The 17,377-nt window shown below is 39.7% G+C and overlaps 1 protein-coding gene and 1 pseudogene across 3 annotated transcripts; one reads left to right on the forward strand and one right to left on the reverse strand.

Moving 5' to 3' along the window:
• Positions 1-1,531: 1,531 nt before the first annotated feature.
• Positions 1,532-14,781, reverse strand: LOC309838945 (arylamine N-acetyltransferase 1). Of its 2 annotated transcripts, none has more exons than XM_082680393.1 (3): positions 14,666-14,781; positions 4,888-4,966; positions 1,532-2,420 (listed from the first exon to the last, which is right to left on the reverse strand). In XM_082680393.1, exon 3 carries the CDS (start codon positions 2,413-2,415, stop codon positions 1,543-1,545), a length of 873 nt encoding a protein of 290 aa, XP_082536519.1. In that variant the 5' UTR covers positions 2,416-2,420; positions 4,888-4,966; positions 14,666-14,781; the 3' UTR covers positions 1,532-1,542. The 2 variants fall into 2 exon arrangements, with proteins under 2 accessions (XP_082536519.1, XP_082536520.1); XM_082680394.1 differs by lacking the exon at positions 14,666-14,781 and adding an exon at positions 12,916-13,002.
• LOC309838944 (protocadherin beta-2-like) lies at positions 12,596-14,954 on the forward strand (annotated as a pseudogene). The gene has a single exon. The product of its transcript is annotated as a protocadherin beta-2-like (transcript).
• Positions 14,955-17,377: the final 2,423 nt, after the last annotated feature.

Here is a 17,377-nt window from a genome sequence, read left to right on the forward strand (position 1 = left end):
TCAGGATGTCTCTGCTGGTCCCACATCCTGAACTTGGCTCTCCCACCTCAGAGGTTCAGGCCTGACATCCTGCTGGAGCACCAAGTCCCTGTCAGCCACACGGCCAGGTACGTGGGGATTTCCTTGCCTTTTGGGAAGTCTGAGATCTTCTGTCAGTGTTCAGTAGGTGTTCTGTAGGAGTTGTTCCATATATAGATATATTTTTGATGTATTTGTGGGGAGGTGACCTTAATATTTGAGTCCTCCGCCATTTTGAAGGTCCTCTCTTGAGCCACATTTTGATCTGGAATGTATCTCTTGCTTACATCTCCTCCCTTGGCATTGTCTTTTCAGAATGTGAGAAAATTCTTTCTGTCCAACAGTACCATACATGACCTAACCATGCTGCAAGATAGCAGCAGAGCTGAACAAGGCCAATGAGAGGGAAGGAAGATGGTGCTTTCGGTTAGGCACTTATTCATATAGGTATTGTCCCCATTTTATACCTGAGGAATGGGAGCCACAGATTCATCAATTAATTCACCTGGTGTCCACAGGATTTGAACTCAGAACTGTATACTTTGAAGCACATACTCTTTCTCTTACAACAAAGTGTAAAAGGAAGTAAAAGAATAGAACTGGGAGACAAGAACGAGGATTCAAGGAAGACTCTACTGCAGGGAAAAAAAAAAAAAGAAACCCCATAATAACCTAACTATGCCGAACAAAAATTTTATGACTGATATTGTATTGGCCAACATGTTTTAACATACTTTTCCAATATGAAGTTTTTAGATAATAAGTATTTTTAAATTTGCAGTACTTATTACTTTTAAGCAAAAATACTGAGTTCCAAAATTTGAAAATTATAAATAGTAGTGTTCCCATATTAAGAAAAATGGTACTTGAAGAACTGTGGTTGCAAAAAGAGCCATGTAAGAAATTATTAGTTGTGTCCCTCTCTTGGTACTTGATCACATGCTAACAAGTATTGGTTTACACTTTGTCTTGAGAAATATTAGGTTATTTGGAAGGAATGTCATGTCTCTTTCTTTTGGTTGAATTATAATCCCATTATACATGTGGTATTTCTGCACAAATATGACATTGGATATACACTGGTAGAATTTAATAAAAAAGTTTCCCTCAAGGTTCTAGTTACTGAATTATAGGTAAACATGTTGTATGAATTCAACATTAACCAATGTGGAAAGTTTTCTAGCATAAATCACTTTTTCCTCAAGAAAACCATAGGCCATCATTAAAACATCTTTGCTATTATTATTTTTGAAAAAATATATGGTTATGTTCTTTTAAATGTTATCTAATTATATATGCTGACATTTTTAAAGGTGAAATGATTTGATATCTAGCATTTTCTTCAATATAATTTGGGAGCATTGAGAAAATATGATAGGCCTCTAGTTTATAGCTGATAAACTGAGTGATAAACAAATGCAGGTTTATTATTTCATTCTCTCTACTTTTATAGACATTTAAACTTTTTTATAATAAAAAGTTACAGCACCAGAAGTAATACTGAGACCATTTTTATTGCTTACTCTATATGGTAAAAAATTTATCACCATGTTTGGGGACAAGCTTTTTCTCCAAGGAAATATTAAATATATTTTTTAGATTTTCTTTTACTTCTTCTTCATTCAGTGTGTTAAACTCTACCAAATCTGTATTGTCCTTATAATTGAATCTCCTGTAGGTGAGGGTGAAGCCCACTAAACAGTGAACACCTTCTGGGGTCTGCAAGGAACAAAATGACTTGCTTGTAAAGACAGATGCTGGAGATTCCTGAAGGTATATATTCACAGACTCAAAGTCATCAATTGTTCGAGGTTCAAGAGTAAAAGAGTAGATTTTCCGATATTTATTCTTTTCCAGGAGCTCAGAATTAAGAAATTCTTGGTTTGGGATATACTGCTCTCTTCTGATTTGGTCTAGGTACCAGATTCCTCTCTCTTCTGTCAAGCAGAAGGTGCAAGGCACCTGGGGCTGATCCTTCCCAGAAATTAACTCTAGAGGCTGCCACATCTGGTAAGAGCGTCCAAATCCAGCATCAGCTATGTAGTTCCTGCCATCAATGGTCACCTTCAGCAGGAGGTGAATCATGGCATTGCTATATTTGTTTGCTGGAGTGTTGTATACATACCCTCCCAATATAGTGGTCTCAAAACCAATTGTGGTCAGAGCCCAGTACAGAAGATGATTGACTTGGAGACACCACCCACCTCGGTTCCTCCTCACAATTTGATCAAAAGTGGCCTCTAAGCCCAATTCCATGGCTTCCCCACAATGGATGTTAAGGTTCTCAAAGGGAATGGCTCGGATCTGGTGCTGAAGAATGTCAGTTAATGTTTCCAAGTCCAACTTGTTCCTATAGTGCTTATAACCAATTCTTTCAAAATATGCTTCAATGTTCATGATTCCTTAAGGCAAGGAAAACAAAACAAAAATATTCCTTTTTTACTTGAATTTCTTTGATTAGCCTAATGATAACAAATGTATTTTAAACATGTAAACACAAACAATGGTTATAAATAATTGTAATTATAAGCCTTTTTGTTTGTGTGCTTTTAGTGTATTAGTGGCTTTCACATGCATAAGTTCAGTTAATGGTGCGAGTAACCCTGAAAGAAAAGTATTATCACTTCTTCCATGTTTTGAACATGAGAAGTTGGAAATCCAGATGAAGTGATGAGTAAAATGATAAAGAGCTTACATGTGGTTTTTTTGGTGATGAATAAGGAGAGGTACAAGTTGCTATCAATTAAAATAGAGTTTACAAACAGTTTCTAATACAAACAGGAGAATTATAATATAGTACTTTCATTCATGGTACTTGACCAACTCAATATCTTCTTCAGCTGAACCTTACACAAATTTCCCCACTCAAAGATTCATATTCATTCACAAACTGATTTATTCAATAAATAGTTTACTGAAAATCTATTATGTATATGTTACTGACCTAGTGGTTGCTTATCTTAAAGAATCTTACAATTTAGTGGGGTCTGGTATGACACAGTGAATTAAATGAATTTTAAAAACATGCAATTTCTTAGATAGTGATAAGTATTCTGGGGAAAATAAAGCAAAGAAGGTAGATAAGATGTGCACAGAGAGAGCTTCAGTTTCCAATAAGGTGGGCAGAGGAAGCTTCACTATGACTTTAAGGATGTGAGAGAATGAGCCATGTCCACAAATGTGGGAGGACAATTTAGGAAGAAGGACCAGAGGGTTAAAAAAAAAAAAGCCCTAAACTGGAACCTGCCTAGAGTTTCCAAAGAACGTTCAAGGAAGACAAGATGAAGGGAGCAGAGGGAGTAAGTGGAAGCATGGATTGAGATGAGATCTGACCTTTTGTCTTTTACTCGGAGATGAGTAATCACTGTGAGAAGGGCAGTAGGGGAAGGCTGCAGTTTGGGCAAAATGCACCATCATCAAATTGTTATGTCTGGCTTGTATGGAGAGTGAGCTGTACATACTGAGCTGAATGAATAGACATATGACCCAGGTAGGCGCAATTCAAAGCACATTTGCTCTAGGACCAGTGTTTTGTGTGTGGATGGCATGTGGTCCAAGTCAGTTCAATGAGACTCTGTTGAGGAACTTTTGCTGAAACCTAAGCAGATGCTTCTACTGCAGGGCCAGAACCTGGTAGGATATTTGCTCAAATCTACTAGGAGAACTTGCTGAAGAATAATATCAACAAAGAATTTATTGAGTTGAGGAATGAAAAGCAGGAAAAGGAAAGATGAGAAAAGACAACAATCAAGTTTTAAGCCATATCTTGACTTTATGGTAAGGTGAACCAGAAAAAAAAAAAGTAGTCCTTATTTTGTAAAATCTCATATAGGAAATGTTTCTGTCCCCTGATACCAGAGTCATAATCCAGTGTGAACACTGATTGTAACAGTGGTGCATTACCATTGATAAGATGACATGGCCTGAGGTAAGAGGTTACAAAAGGCCCTGCCCCTAGGTTAATGGTGATAAGTTATGTATCCCTGTTGTCCTTCTTAATGTCATTTATTTCAGATTCACCTAATTCTCTTTTTTGATCAGTTATTCTTCCCATTTTGCTAGTGTTTCAACTTTTTCTATTCTTGATGTCTGCAATCTGATCTCCTCCAAATCTCTTAAGCTTATTTCATTTCTTCTCATCTTTACATGCATCAGCACAAGCCAAAAACTCTACGACTCAGACACCAAGAGAACAACTGGTACTTAGCCAGACCACCACAGACCCTCTTCTGCTTCTGTATCCAGAATCAGTGCTGGGTAAGTAAGGAGGGCAGGTGATGTGGAACAAAAGCAATATGATTTGTAACTGCCTGGCCATTTCATTTCTGAGTTAACCAACATCTTTTTATTTGGAAATTAATGTATATTTTTTAAAGCTATCTTTTGATTTTAAAGATTTTTCTTTGCTCCTCTGGAGGGGATATGGGGATATATGTGTACATATAGTTGATTCACTTTGTTATACAGCAGAAACTAACAGAACAATGTAAAGCAATTATACTCCAATAAAGATGTTAAAAAAATATTATGTTACTTTAGAATTTAGTAGCTTCAAGTTCATTGAGAAGAAGCCAGGGTCTGGATGCAAGCAACATGTTATAACCAAATTATATCTGCATATTCCATGACTAAATATAAGAGATTTTGTACTACTGAAGTTATGATAGAAGGTGAAATATGGAGGCACTAGAAAGTAGTTGTCAGGATAAAACTGGGTGAAAACACTGCAAAGTTTATATATTGACTTGTAATTTAGATGTGCACTGATATACCATTTCATTTTCCTTGATCATAAATATAAGAAAAGAATAAAAGGAGGGAGAGTGAACACACTTAGGGATCCAGCTGAGATGTCTCAGAAAAGCATACCTTTCTGAGGAAGTTCAATGTAGATTGAGTCTCAGTTTTAATTCAGAAGACTTAGGATAGTTCTTCTTCTTAGTTCACTCTGTAGAAATAAAAGAAAAAAGTTTTAAATATATCATATTCTTTCTTGAAAACAAGGACAGTAGTTCTAATTGGGACATGAATATGAAGAGTATTTTAAAATCACAAAACAGGAGTAAAATGGCCATTTGGGTTGCACAGAGAAGAGAAGTGAATGTACAATGATGGGAGATGGGAGCAAAACGGGTGGGTTCTAAGACTGGACACTGTGGAAGTCACCAGCAGGGGGCTCAGACACAACAGACCAGATGAATATTTGTCATACAATCAGCAAGGAGGGGTGAACCCTGTCTCAGGCCCCTGATTGCTACTACAAGATTTACCAAACACAGAAAAGACAAGTATGTAATGGTAGCACCTGTCTTCCTTTAGGTGTAAAGTATAATTGGGGATGTTGGAGCAGAAAAATAAGGCAATATTCTTAGTGTATGGTGTCACCAGAAAGGATGAAGAACCATCCATACAGAAGACCAGCCATCAAAATATCTCTTGTCTTCAGTCATCTTCCCTCATCTCCACTGGAAAGATTGCAGAGTACAAGGTCCACTCCAGCCAGACATCTCACCAGTCACATTTCATTCAAGAAACAAATAAAAGATGGAGACAGAACTATACATGCATGAATATGATGAAAAAACAGAATGCAAATATACTATGAGACGGGGATCAGAAGAAAAGGACATAATACACAAAAGATAGGGGGAAATGACAACAAGCTCAAGAAGAAACATAAACTGAACAATGGAAAGATATTCTTCACAGGTACTTAAAGATATAGAACATTTAAAATGGACTCATACCAAAAAGCCAAAAAAATGAGGTGATAAAATAACACAGCATTATCAAAAGAACTATTTATAACTTAGGAAACTAATTAAGAATAACAACAAAGATAATATATAAGTAATTATGAACAATATATATATATAGCATAATATCAAATGACTTATGTAGAAAAACTTAATACTCAATGGTTTTAATGAAGAGATAAAGCCATTAAAGAGTTAGAGAAAAGTTAATAGACATAAAACCAGTCAAAGACAATCCAATATAAAGATAATTTGTATTTCTGAAGGAAAAGATAAAACTCAAAAAGGATAATAGAAAAAATATATATATATGTATATATTCTAATAGTGTTACCTCTCCATCAGCCTGTGAAGATGTAAATCAAAATGAAAAACTAAGGAAGAGAAAGGCAGAATTGACTCCTTTTATTATAGGATAGAGTAGAAAAGTTATGAGAATAATGGCTGAAGTAATTTTAAAACATTTAAAAAGTGTGACTTAAGTGAAAGCCATTAGACCTATTGACCTCTGCCTCAGGTACAGAGGATAAAGAACAGAGCATGTTCAGTGTACCTTGAGTGGGCACATGACACTGGTGAGGATTAGGCTATCTTTTGACTCTCTGGTAAGGTGAGCACCCCACCCCCAAAAGTCTGTATTTTGTAAAATCCTATGTAGAAAAAAATTTCTGTCCCCTGTTACCAGAGTTCTAATCTAGTATGGACACTAATTGTAACAGTGGTGCATTACTATTGGTAAGATGACATGGCCTGAGGTGACATGGTACAAAGAATCCCACCCATAGGTTAATGGTGATAAGCTATGTATTTCTATTGTCTTTCTCTTTTGTTCAATTAGACAACATTTACTAAATGAGAAAAACTACACTTAAAAAGTGCTTTAAAACAAAATGAAATTAGAAAAAAAAGACATGTGCATTTGAAAGAACTTTGCACTCTGCTGAAAATCAAATCTCTTGCAGTAATACAATATGCCTATTCTTAAAATATAAGTTAACAGAATTTTCAATTTAATATTTTCAAAGATGATATTAAGGTCAAGAATTTCACATCTACAGTAACCCTTATAGAAGGGCATTTATAAATATAATGTCCATCCCTATGAAGCTTACAAATTTGGCAATGCTCAATAAAAGCTTTAGGAATCACATCCAAGTGTCTCATCTAATGAATCACAAATTTGTGTCCTGTAAGTTCTCCTTCTAAAATCTTTATGTAGACTTTTCTATTTCCATCATTTATTAATTTAAATAAAATATTTTGTTTTAAAAAAAAAGGAAAAGAAATGCTGGAATAAATCCTAGATCATGTACAGAAATTATTGCTACTATAGTTCACTACAAAGCATGTCTATACAATATCATATGAATTTTGATCATGAAAAATCAGAATAAAAATCTTTAGTGACATAAGCCTTACAATCATATACAATATTCAAATGGTAACATTAGACAGTTAAGCACCCAATACCCATAGCTGACAAATGTCTTACTGACCAACATTCATTTAAATACATTCTTCATATAGAGGGAGGAAAAAAGAGATACTGTCAGCTTTCTAAGCCTTGTCAAAAAAGGATTTTCATGTTCTTTGGATCTAAAAACAAACAATAAAAACAAACCCCCAAAACAAAACTGGTGCAGGTGAGGGTGTTATCAGAAAGTTAAGCATGCTGAAAGGTGTTTTGTGGGAATTAAAAACCTAATTCTTTCTTAATGTCACAAAGAAAACAATAGCAACAGTCAATAAAACTAAAAGCTGGTTCTTTGAGAAGATAAACAAAAGTGATAAACCTTTAGCCAGACTCAAGAAAAAAAGGGAGAAGACTCAAATCAACTAAATTAGGAATGAAAAACGAGAAGTTACAACTGACACCATAGAAATACAAAGGATTGGAAGAGACTACTACAAGCAATTATATGCCAATAAAATGGACAACCTGGAAGAAATGGACAAATTCTTAGAAAAGTACAACCTTCCAAGACTGAACCAGAAGAAATAGAAAATATGAACAGACCAATCACAAGTAAAGAAATTGAAACTGTGACTAAAAATCTTCCAACAAACAAAGGTCCAGAACCAGAAGCCTTCATGGGAGGATTCTATCAAACATTTAGAGAAGAGCTAACACCCATCCTTCTCAAAACTCTTCCAAAAAAATTGCAGAGGGTGGAATACTTCCAAACTCATTCTACGAGGCCACCATTACCCTGACACCAATACCAGACAAAGATATCACAAAAAACCTACAGACCAATATTACTGATGAATATAGACACAAAGATCCTCAATATTAGCAAACCAAATCCAACAACACATTAAAAGCATCATACACCATGATCAAGTGGAATTTATCCAAGGGATGCCAGGATTCTTCAATATACACGAATCACACCATATTAACAAATTGAAGAATAAAAAACATATGATCCTTTCAATAGATGCTGGAAAAGCTTTTGACAAAATTCAAGACTAATTTATGATAAAAACTCTCCAGAAAGTGAGCATACAGGGAAACTACCTCAACATAATAAAGGCCATATATGACAAACCCATAGCAAACATTATTCTCAATGGTGAAAAACTGAAAGCATTTCCTCTAAGATCAGGGACAAGACAAGGGTGTCCACTCTTGCCACTATTATTCAACATAGTTTTGGAAGTCCTAGCCATGAGAATCATAGAAGAAAAAGAAATAAAAGGAATACAAATTGGAAATGAAGTAAAATGCTCACGGTTTGCAGATGGCATTCTACTATACATAGAAAATCCTAAAGATGCCACCAGAAATCTTCTAGAGCTAATCAATGAATTTAGTAAAGTTTCAGGGCACAAAATTAATACACAGAACTATCTTGCATACCTATACACAACAATGAAAGATCAGAAAAAGAAATTAAGGAAACAATCCCATTTACCACTGCAACCAAAAGAATAAAATACCTAGGAATAAACCTACCTAAGGAGGCAAAAACCTGTACTCAGAAAACTACAAGATACTGATGAAAGAAATTAAAGATGACACAAACAGATGGAGAGATATACCATTTTCTTGGATTGAAGGAATCAATATTGTGAAAATGACTATACTACCCATAGCAGTCTACAGATTCAATGCAATCCCTATTAAATTACCAATGGCATTTTCCACAGAATTAGAACAAACTATTTTACAATTTGTATGGAAACAAAAAAGACTCTGAATAGTCAAAGCAATCTTGAGAGAGAAAAATGGAGCTAGAGGAATCAGGCTCCTGGACTTCAGACTATACTACAAAGCTACAGTAATCAATACAATATGGTAATGACACACAAACAGAAATATAGAGCAATGGTACAGGATAGCAAGCCCAGAGATAAACTCATGCACCTATGGTCTATAACAAAGAAGAAAGAATATACAATGGAGAAAAGACAGCCTCTTCAATAAGTGGTACTGGGAAAACTGGACAGCTACATGTAGAAGAATGAAATTAGAACACTCCCTAACACCATACACAGAAATAAACTAAAAATGGATTAAAGACCTACATATAAAGTCAGAAAGTATAAAACTCTTAGAGGAAAATATAGGCAGAACACTCTATGACATAAATCACAGCAAGATCCATTTTGACCCACCTCCTAGAGTAATGGAAATATGGGGAGGGGGAAGGGTAAGCTGTGACAAAGTGAGAGAGTGGCATGGACATATATACACTACCAAACGTAAACTAGATAGCTAGTGGGAAGCAGCCACATAGCACAGGGAGATCAGCTCGGTGCTTTGTGACCACCTAGAGGGGTGGGATAGGGAGGGTGAGAGGGAGGGAGACACAAGAGGGAAGAGATATGGGAACATATGTATATGTATAACTGATTCACTTTGTTATACAGCAGAAACTAACACACCATTGTAAAGCAATTATACTCCAATAAAGATGTTAAAAAAAAAAAAACTCAAATGGGACCTAATTAAACTTAAAACCTTTTGCACAGCAAAGAAAACCATAAATGAGATAAAAAGACAACCCTCAGAATGGGAGAAAATATTTGCAAATGAAGCAACTGACATGGGATTAATCTCCAAAATATACAAAGGGCTCATGTACCTCAATATCCAAAAACAAGAAACAACCCAGTCAAAAAATGGGCAGAAGACCTAAGTAGACATTTCTCCAAATAAGACACACAGATGGCCAAGAGGCACATGAAAAGATGCTCAATAATTTTTAGAGAAATGTTGATCAAAACTACAATGACATATCACCTCACAGTGGTCAGAATAGCCATCATCAAAAGAATCTATAAACAATAAATGCTGGAGAGGGTGTGGAGAAAAGGAACACTCTTGCACTGTTGGTGTGAATGTGAATTGATACAGCCACTATGGAGAACAGTATGGAGGTTCCTTAAAAAACTAAAAATAAACTACCATATGACCCCACAGTCCCATTACTGGGCATATGCCCTGAGAAAACCATACTTCAAAAGACACAGGCACCCCAATGTTTATTGCAGCCTTATTTACCATAGCCAGGAGATGGAATTAACCTAAATGTCCATCGACAGATGAAGGGGTAAAGATGTGGTACACAGGGCTTCCCTGGTGGCACAGTGGTTGGGAGTCCGCCTGCCGATGCAGGGGACATGGGTTCGTGCCCCAGTCTGGGAAGATCCCACATGCCGTGGAGTGGCTGGGCCCTTGAGCCATGGCCACTGAGCCTGTGCATTCAGAGCCTGTGCTCCCCAATGGGGGAGGCCACAGCAGTGAGAGGTCTGTGTACTCCAAAAAAAAAAAAAAGATATGGTACATATATACAATGGAATATTATTCAGCCATAGAAAGGAACAAAATTGGGTCATTTGTAGAGATGTGGATAGACATAGAGTCTGTCATACAGAGTGAAGTAAATCAGAAAGAGTAACCAAATATTACTTGAGTATTCTGTGATTAAACAAAAGAAATTGCTATGACTAAAGTTGTGATTCACAGTGAAATACTAGCAAAACTTAGAAACAGTTGCCAGGAAAATAGCTAACTGAAAACACAACTAGCCTTATTTCTTGATATATAGCATTTCTGTGCAGATATATCCTTTCCTTTCAGCTTCATGATTAATATTAGAGAAGACTCAAGGGATATATAAAGAACACACTTAGAGCATCTACTGAGAAATCCCAGAAAGGCACTTAAAACATTTCTAAGCAAATGGAAGCAAGTTGATGTTCAATTTTAATTCAGAAGTCTCAGAAATTCCTTTCTCCTGGACTGAACTCTAGAAATAATAGAAGAGATAGTAAAATGTATACTGTGACTTCCTTTGAAAACAAAAAGATAGTTTAGTGTTACATGAGTTGTGAAAAGTACCTAAAAATCACAAAACAGAAGGGAAAGAACTGAAGAGTAAAGTGGGCATCTGAGTTGCATAGGGGAGGGTGTAGCAAGTGCAACCACAGGAAATGACAGCAACACTGATGGGTTCTGAGCCTGGAGGATGTGGAAGCCAGCACAAGGGGGCTCAGAAGGAACCAGTCAGATGATTATTTGCCCTAGGATCAGTTAGGAGGGGTGAATCATGTTCTATGTCCCTGATTGCTACTACAAGAATTACCAAACATAGCAAAGACCAATATGTAATGGTAACACATGGTCTTCCTTTATGTGTAAAGTATAATTGGGGATATTGGGGTAGAAAAATAACGCAGTGTTCTTAATGTATGGTGTAAGGAAGAAGAACCACCGATATATAGAAGATCAGCCATTAAAGTATCTCTTGCCATCAGTCATCTTCCCTCGTATTCACTGGAAAGATTGAGGAGTCCAAGCTCCACTACAGCCAGACATCTCACCTGTAAACTTATATTCAAGAAAGAAATCAAAGGTGGATACAGAACTATATATAAGGAATTGTTTCCTTTTAATATAGAACAAAGAGTAGAAATGTTATGAGAATTTGGCTAAAGTAGTTTAAAAACATTTTTAAAATGTGATGTAATGGAAGCCATCAGACCTATAGATTTCTGCCTCAGGTACAGAGGGTAAAGAACAGAGCACGCTCAGGGTACGTTGAGAGGGCACATGGCATTGGTGAGGATTCAGGACTGAGGCTAATGTGGGGAGAATGCTGTCTTTAAGCCACCCAGAAACCTTTAGATGTGTTTGACCACTTTGCCTCTGACTAGCATGGCTTCTGTGTCCTTGTGCTCAAGGAGCTGCATTGTGGACTCTTTGGAAGACTTCTTGGGGGTTCCTGGAGCTGCTTTGCCTTCCTATGTGAAAATTGGAAGTGCCAGGGACTTCATGTCCTGCCAGGGCAGCCCTGCATCAGTGACTTACTGGTGAGAGGTTCTGAAAACTCAGCTGCCTTGCCTTGAGTCTGGAAAGACTTTGAGTTATAATTCACATTCAGGCTGACACTGGAGTTCTCCCAGGAGCACATCATAAGCCACTTGCACATGGTCCTGGCCTCAGCGTCTAAATCTGGGGAACCTGACAAGTCATATCAGTGGTCATTTTGGAGAGCTGTGTGAAAGAAAGGTAAGATGTAAGGGATGAGGAAACTTCCAGAGGGCCTTGAAAGTCAGGCAAAAGAGACTTCTTCTGTCACCAAATGAATTCTTGTTATTTTGTTGAATGGTCAATAGTCAACTGGCGGTTCCTCTAGCTAGATGCTCTGCTAAAGAAGCAAGCAGGAAAAGGAGGCTTTCTAAGGCAGTTGCTCCGGGAAATCAGGGCCATAGGCATCTCCACTTATCCCAGTGTCTGAGTGATACTGGGAGATAGATCAGCGACAACGTGAATCCGAGCTGGGTCAAGTTTGCTGGGAGACGAGAGAGCGATGGAGGCAGGAGAGAGGAAGAAATGCTTTCTGAAACAAAGGCAAGTCTTGATATTCTTTGTTTGGCTGGGCATAGCTCAGGCTGGTTCTGAGCCTAGGCGTTATTCAGTGGCCGAGGAAATGGACAGTGGCTCCTTTGTGGCCAATCTGTTGAAAGACTTGGGGTTGGAGGTAGATGATCTAGCTGCTCGGGCCCCCCGGGGTCGTTTCCAAAGGGAAAAAAATGCGTTTGCATTTTGATAGGCAGACCGGGGATTTGTTGTTAAGTGAGAAACTGGACCGGGAGGAGCTGTGTGGCCCTACCGAGCCCTGTGTACTACCTTGCCAGATGTTACTGGAAAATCCCTTGAAGTTTTTCCAGGCTGAGTTACGGATTAGGGACATAAATGATCATTCTCCAGTTTTCCTAGACAAAGAAATAATATTGAAAATTTCAGAAAGTATCACTCCTGGAACTACTTTCCTAATAGAGCTTGCCCAGGACTTAGATGTAGGAAGCAACAGTCTCCAAAGTTACACAGTCAGCCCCAATTCCCACTTCCATCTTAAATTACAAGACAGTTCCGACGGCACAATATTACCACAGCTGGTGCTGGACAAAGCACTGGATAGAGAGGAACAGCCTGAGATCAGATTAACCGTCACAGCGCTGGATGGCGGAATTCCACCCAGGTCTGGGACCGCCCTAATCCGCATTGAAGTCTTAAACATCAATGATAATGCCCCCGACTTTGCAAAGCTGCACTATGAGGCGCATGTCCTAGAAAACAGCCCCATTGGATCCCAGGTTGCCATTGTCTCTGCCAGAGATTTAGATATTGGAACCTATGGAGAAATATCTTACGTACTTTCCCAAGCATCTGAGGATATTCGGAAAACATTTGGAATAAATGCAAAATCGGGAGAACTCCTTTTAACACAGGAACTGGATTTTGAATCTATTCAGACTTATACATTAAATATTCAGGCGACAGATGGTGGGGGCCTTTCTGGCAGTTTTGTGGTGTTTGTCCAAGTGATGGATTTGAATGACAACCCGCCGGAACTGACCATGCCAACGCTTATCACTGAGATCCCAGAAACCTTGCAGGAGACTGTAATTGCTGTATTCAGCGTTTCAGATCCTGACTCTGGAGACAATGGAAGGATGGTTTGCTCCATCCAAAATGATGTTCCCTTCATTCTTAAACCCTCTGTTGAGAATTTTTACAGTTTAGTCACAAACACAGCCCTGGACCGAGAAACAAGATCCGAATATAACATCACCATCACCGTCACAGATATGGGGACACCGAGACTGAAAACCCAGCACAACATAACCATGCTGGTGTCCGATGTCAACGACAACGCCCCCGCCTTCACCCAGACCTCCTACACCCTGTCCGTCCGCGAGAACAACAGCCCCGCCCTGCACATTGGCAGCGTCCGCGCCACAGACAGAGACGCGGGCGCCAACGCCCAGGTCACCTACTCGCTGCTGCCGCCCCTCGACGCGCACGTGCCCCTGGCCTCCCTGGTGTCCATGAACCCGGACAACGGCCACCTGTTCGCCCTGAGGTCCCTGGACTACGAGGCCCTGCGGGCGTTCGAGTTCCGCGTGGGCGCCGCCGACCGCGGCTCGCCCGCGCTCAGCAGCCAGGCGCTGGTGCGCGTGCTCGTGGCGGACAACAACGACAACGCGCCCTTCGTGCTGTACCCGCTGCAGAACGCCTCGGCGCCCTGCACCGAGCTGGTGCCCAGGGCGGCCGAGGCGGGGTACCTGGTGACCAAGGTGGTGGCGGTGGACGGCGACTCGGGCCAGAACGCCTGGCTGTCGTACCAGCTGCTCAAGGCCACGGAGCCCGGGCTGTTCGGCGTGTGGGCGCACAACGGCGAGGTGCGCACGGCCCGGCTGCTGAGCGAGCGCGACGCGGCCAAGCACAGGCTGGTGGTGCTGGTCAAGGACAACGGCGAGCCTCCGTTCTCGGCCAGCGTCACGCTGTACGTGCTGCTGGTGGACGGCTTCTCGCGGCCCTACCTGCCGGCCCCTGAAGCGGAAGCGGCGGACGCGGCCCCGGCCACCCTGCTCACCGTCTATCTGGTGGTCGCCTTGGCGTCGGTGTCGTCGCTCTTCCTCTTCTCGGTACTGGTGTTCGTCGCGGTGCGGCTGTGCAGGAGGGGCGTGGCGGCCTCGGTGAGTCGCTGCTCGGTGCCCGAGGGCCACTTTCCAGGCCACCTGGTGGACGTCAGCGGCACGGGGACCCTGTCCCAGAGCTACCAGTACGAGGTGTGTCTGACGGGAGGCTCCGGGTTAAATGAGTTTAACTTCTTGAAGCGGATTCTCCCTAGTGGTCTGGTTCAAGACACTGGGCAGGACTAGTGCAAAAAGGCAATTCCAAGAATAGCGTAGGTTTCATTAATAGAAGAATCAGAAAGTTGTCTGGCTACGAATGCTTTAAGTCAAGGCTCTTGAGTTGATATAGTATTTTGTTTATATCTTGATTTTACTTTCTGTCTAGTTAACCCTGCATGTTCTTTTTTCATCTGCTTCCTACCTTTTCAATCCAGTATTAATGCCTCTTTCTTTTTCTAATAGGTGAGTAAAAATAAATGCATTATCTTTTAATGATGATTTCAAATAGGTTTTTTAAGGTCGTCATTTCAAATTCTATCCAAAGCAATGTAGAGAGAGTTCTGAACCACCAATATTAATAATTTACCCTATTGAATATAGTCAGGTAATATTCTTTATAATACTCCTAAAGCAGCTTTGTCTGTGGTTAATGAAGTGGATAACTAAAAATGTTTTAATATGTACCATTTTAAGGTGTATCATCCTGTAGGGGCTTAGTACTCAAATAAAACTTACACATATACTTCATTTTCTGTTTTGACATTTGCAATTAATATTTCAACACTGTATATGCTTATATTGGCTAAAAATGGACAAAAACTGTAGGTTAGATTACTCTTAAATTTGCCTAAAGTGTATTTATGATGGATGACTGAGAAAAAAAATTAAACATAGGCATTTTGAACAACAACAACAAAAAAAATAGTCAACTGGCTGCTTTGATTTATCCCTCAGTGACATGGTACTTCAGTTACAAATTACCTTTTTGATGTAGCCCTGGAGAGCAGGTCAATATGAAGAACTCATTGTCCAGCTCCCAGTCTAGGGTCTCTACCTCTTTCATGTACAGCAGTGTTTTTCTATTTTATTTTATCTTATCTTATTTCATTTTTATTATTTTATTTTTCAACTAAAGAAACCCTTATTCGTTCCCCAAATAAAGTTGTAAGCAAAAGCCTAAAATAGAAGAATTAAAAACAGGTTGATCCAGAGGTAGTTCACCCCTGAGATGCTGCCACCACAAGTACAGTTATGGACTGAGATGAAATCTTCTATACCTACTTCCTGAACTTCTGGCACGACTGAATAAAAGAGGCTTAAGGAGTGCTAGTGAGTGGCTTTTCTTTGTGTGTGTGTATGGTGTTTGTGTTTTATTTCCTATACTTTTCCTTCTTTTTCCTTTTCTCTGTCTCAGTGAAGGATATGGCATCCCACTGGATTGACACTACAACCCTCCCTGACCCCAGGGCAGGTGGGCATCTGCTTGATTTCTGGCTGGAAAGGGAGCTGCTAGGCTAGCCCTACTCAGAGGCCATTGGACAATAGGGCTTTATGTACTGAAGGCCTGCAGCTCAGCCAGGCCTCTGAGCTAAAGCTCTCAGAGTCAGGCAGGTATTGTGAGGACTACCAAGCAGGCCCAGAGGGAACACAGCTGCTCAGCTGAAGATAGAAAAGCCAAACAAAATAAGTCTCTGGGACAGAAGTACTAGGGAGTTGATATTAAAAAAACAAAAACAAAAAAAACTCCTTTTGAGGGAAGGAATGGAGTCCTCTGTTTTATCCTTCAGGAACTAAAATGAGGGCCCAAGGGAAGGGAGTGAAATGCTGATGACACACTCAGGGCTACAAGCAGCATAAATACACGTTTGGACAGAGGTGGAACTTTCTGTACCTGTTGCCAGCATATCTGTCATGACAACAGATTTATAAAAATTGATGTGAAATTTACGTGACCTAAATAAACCATTTAAAGTGAACAATTCCGTGTCATTTGGTACATTCACAACTTTGCGCAACCACGACTTCTATCTAGTTCCAAAATATCTCACTACCCCCAGTAAAACCCCAAACTCATGAAGCAGTTACTCCCCATTTCCTCCAGCCTCTGGCAACCACCAGTCTACGTCCTGTCTCTATGTTCCGCTCCACCTTCGGCTGCTGTGAACAGTGCTGCTGAGAACATTTGTGGTCAAGTACTTTTTTCTGTATGTTTTCAATTCATTGGGTATATGCCTAGCATTAGAACTGTCCAAATGAATAGTAGAATTTTAAGAGGTACTTCTAAGTGGCTTTTCATTCTATATGCTGTGATTTTCTTTTCCTCTCCTTCCCTTTCCCTTCCCTTCCCATCCCTTCCCTTTACTTACCTTTTTTTGGTGCCGAGGCTCACTGCAAGGACACCACAACCCAACCCACCCCCAGGGACAAGTGGCCAGCCCAGTGATCTTCTGGATGAAAACAAGAGAAGTTGCCATGCAAGCCGTGCCCACAGACCGTCCTTCACAGTGCTTACTGCACAGAAAGCCCATGGAAAACAGCCAAAAAAAAAAGTTACACCCAGGCAGCAGGAAGTTCTGAATGTTTCTTTGTTTCTCTTTTTTTCCCCATCTTGAGGAGAAGAAACTCAGAGTTGTGGGTGAAATCTGCCTATTTTTAAAGTTGGCTCTGAA

Source organism: Grampus griseus (assembly GCF_964374135.1).
Source record: "Grampus griseus genome assembly, chromosome: 21".
In the NCBI taxonomy this organism is placed as follows: Eukaryota; Metazoa; Chordata; class Mammalia; order Artiodactyla; family Delphinidae; genus Grampus; species Grampus griseus.

Bases quoted from the DNA above. Each gene is read 5' to 3' on its own strand.
- LOC309838945 (XM_082680393.1), bottom strand. From the start codon at position 2,415: ATGAACATTGAAGCATATTTTGAAAGAATTGGTTATAAGCACTATAGG.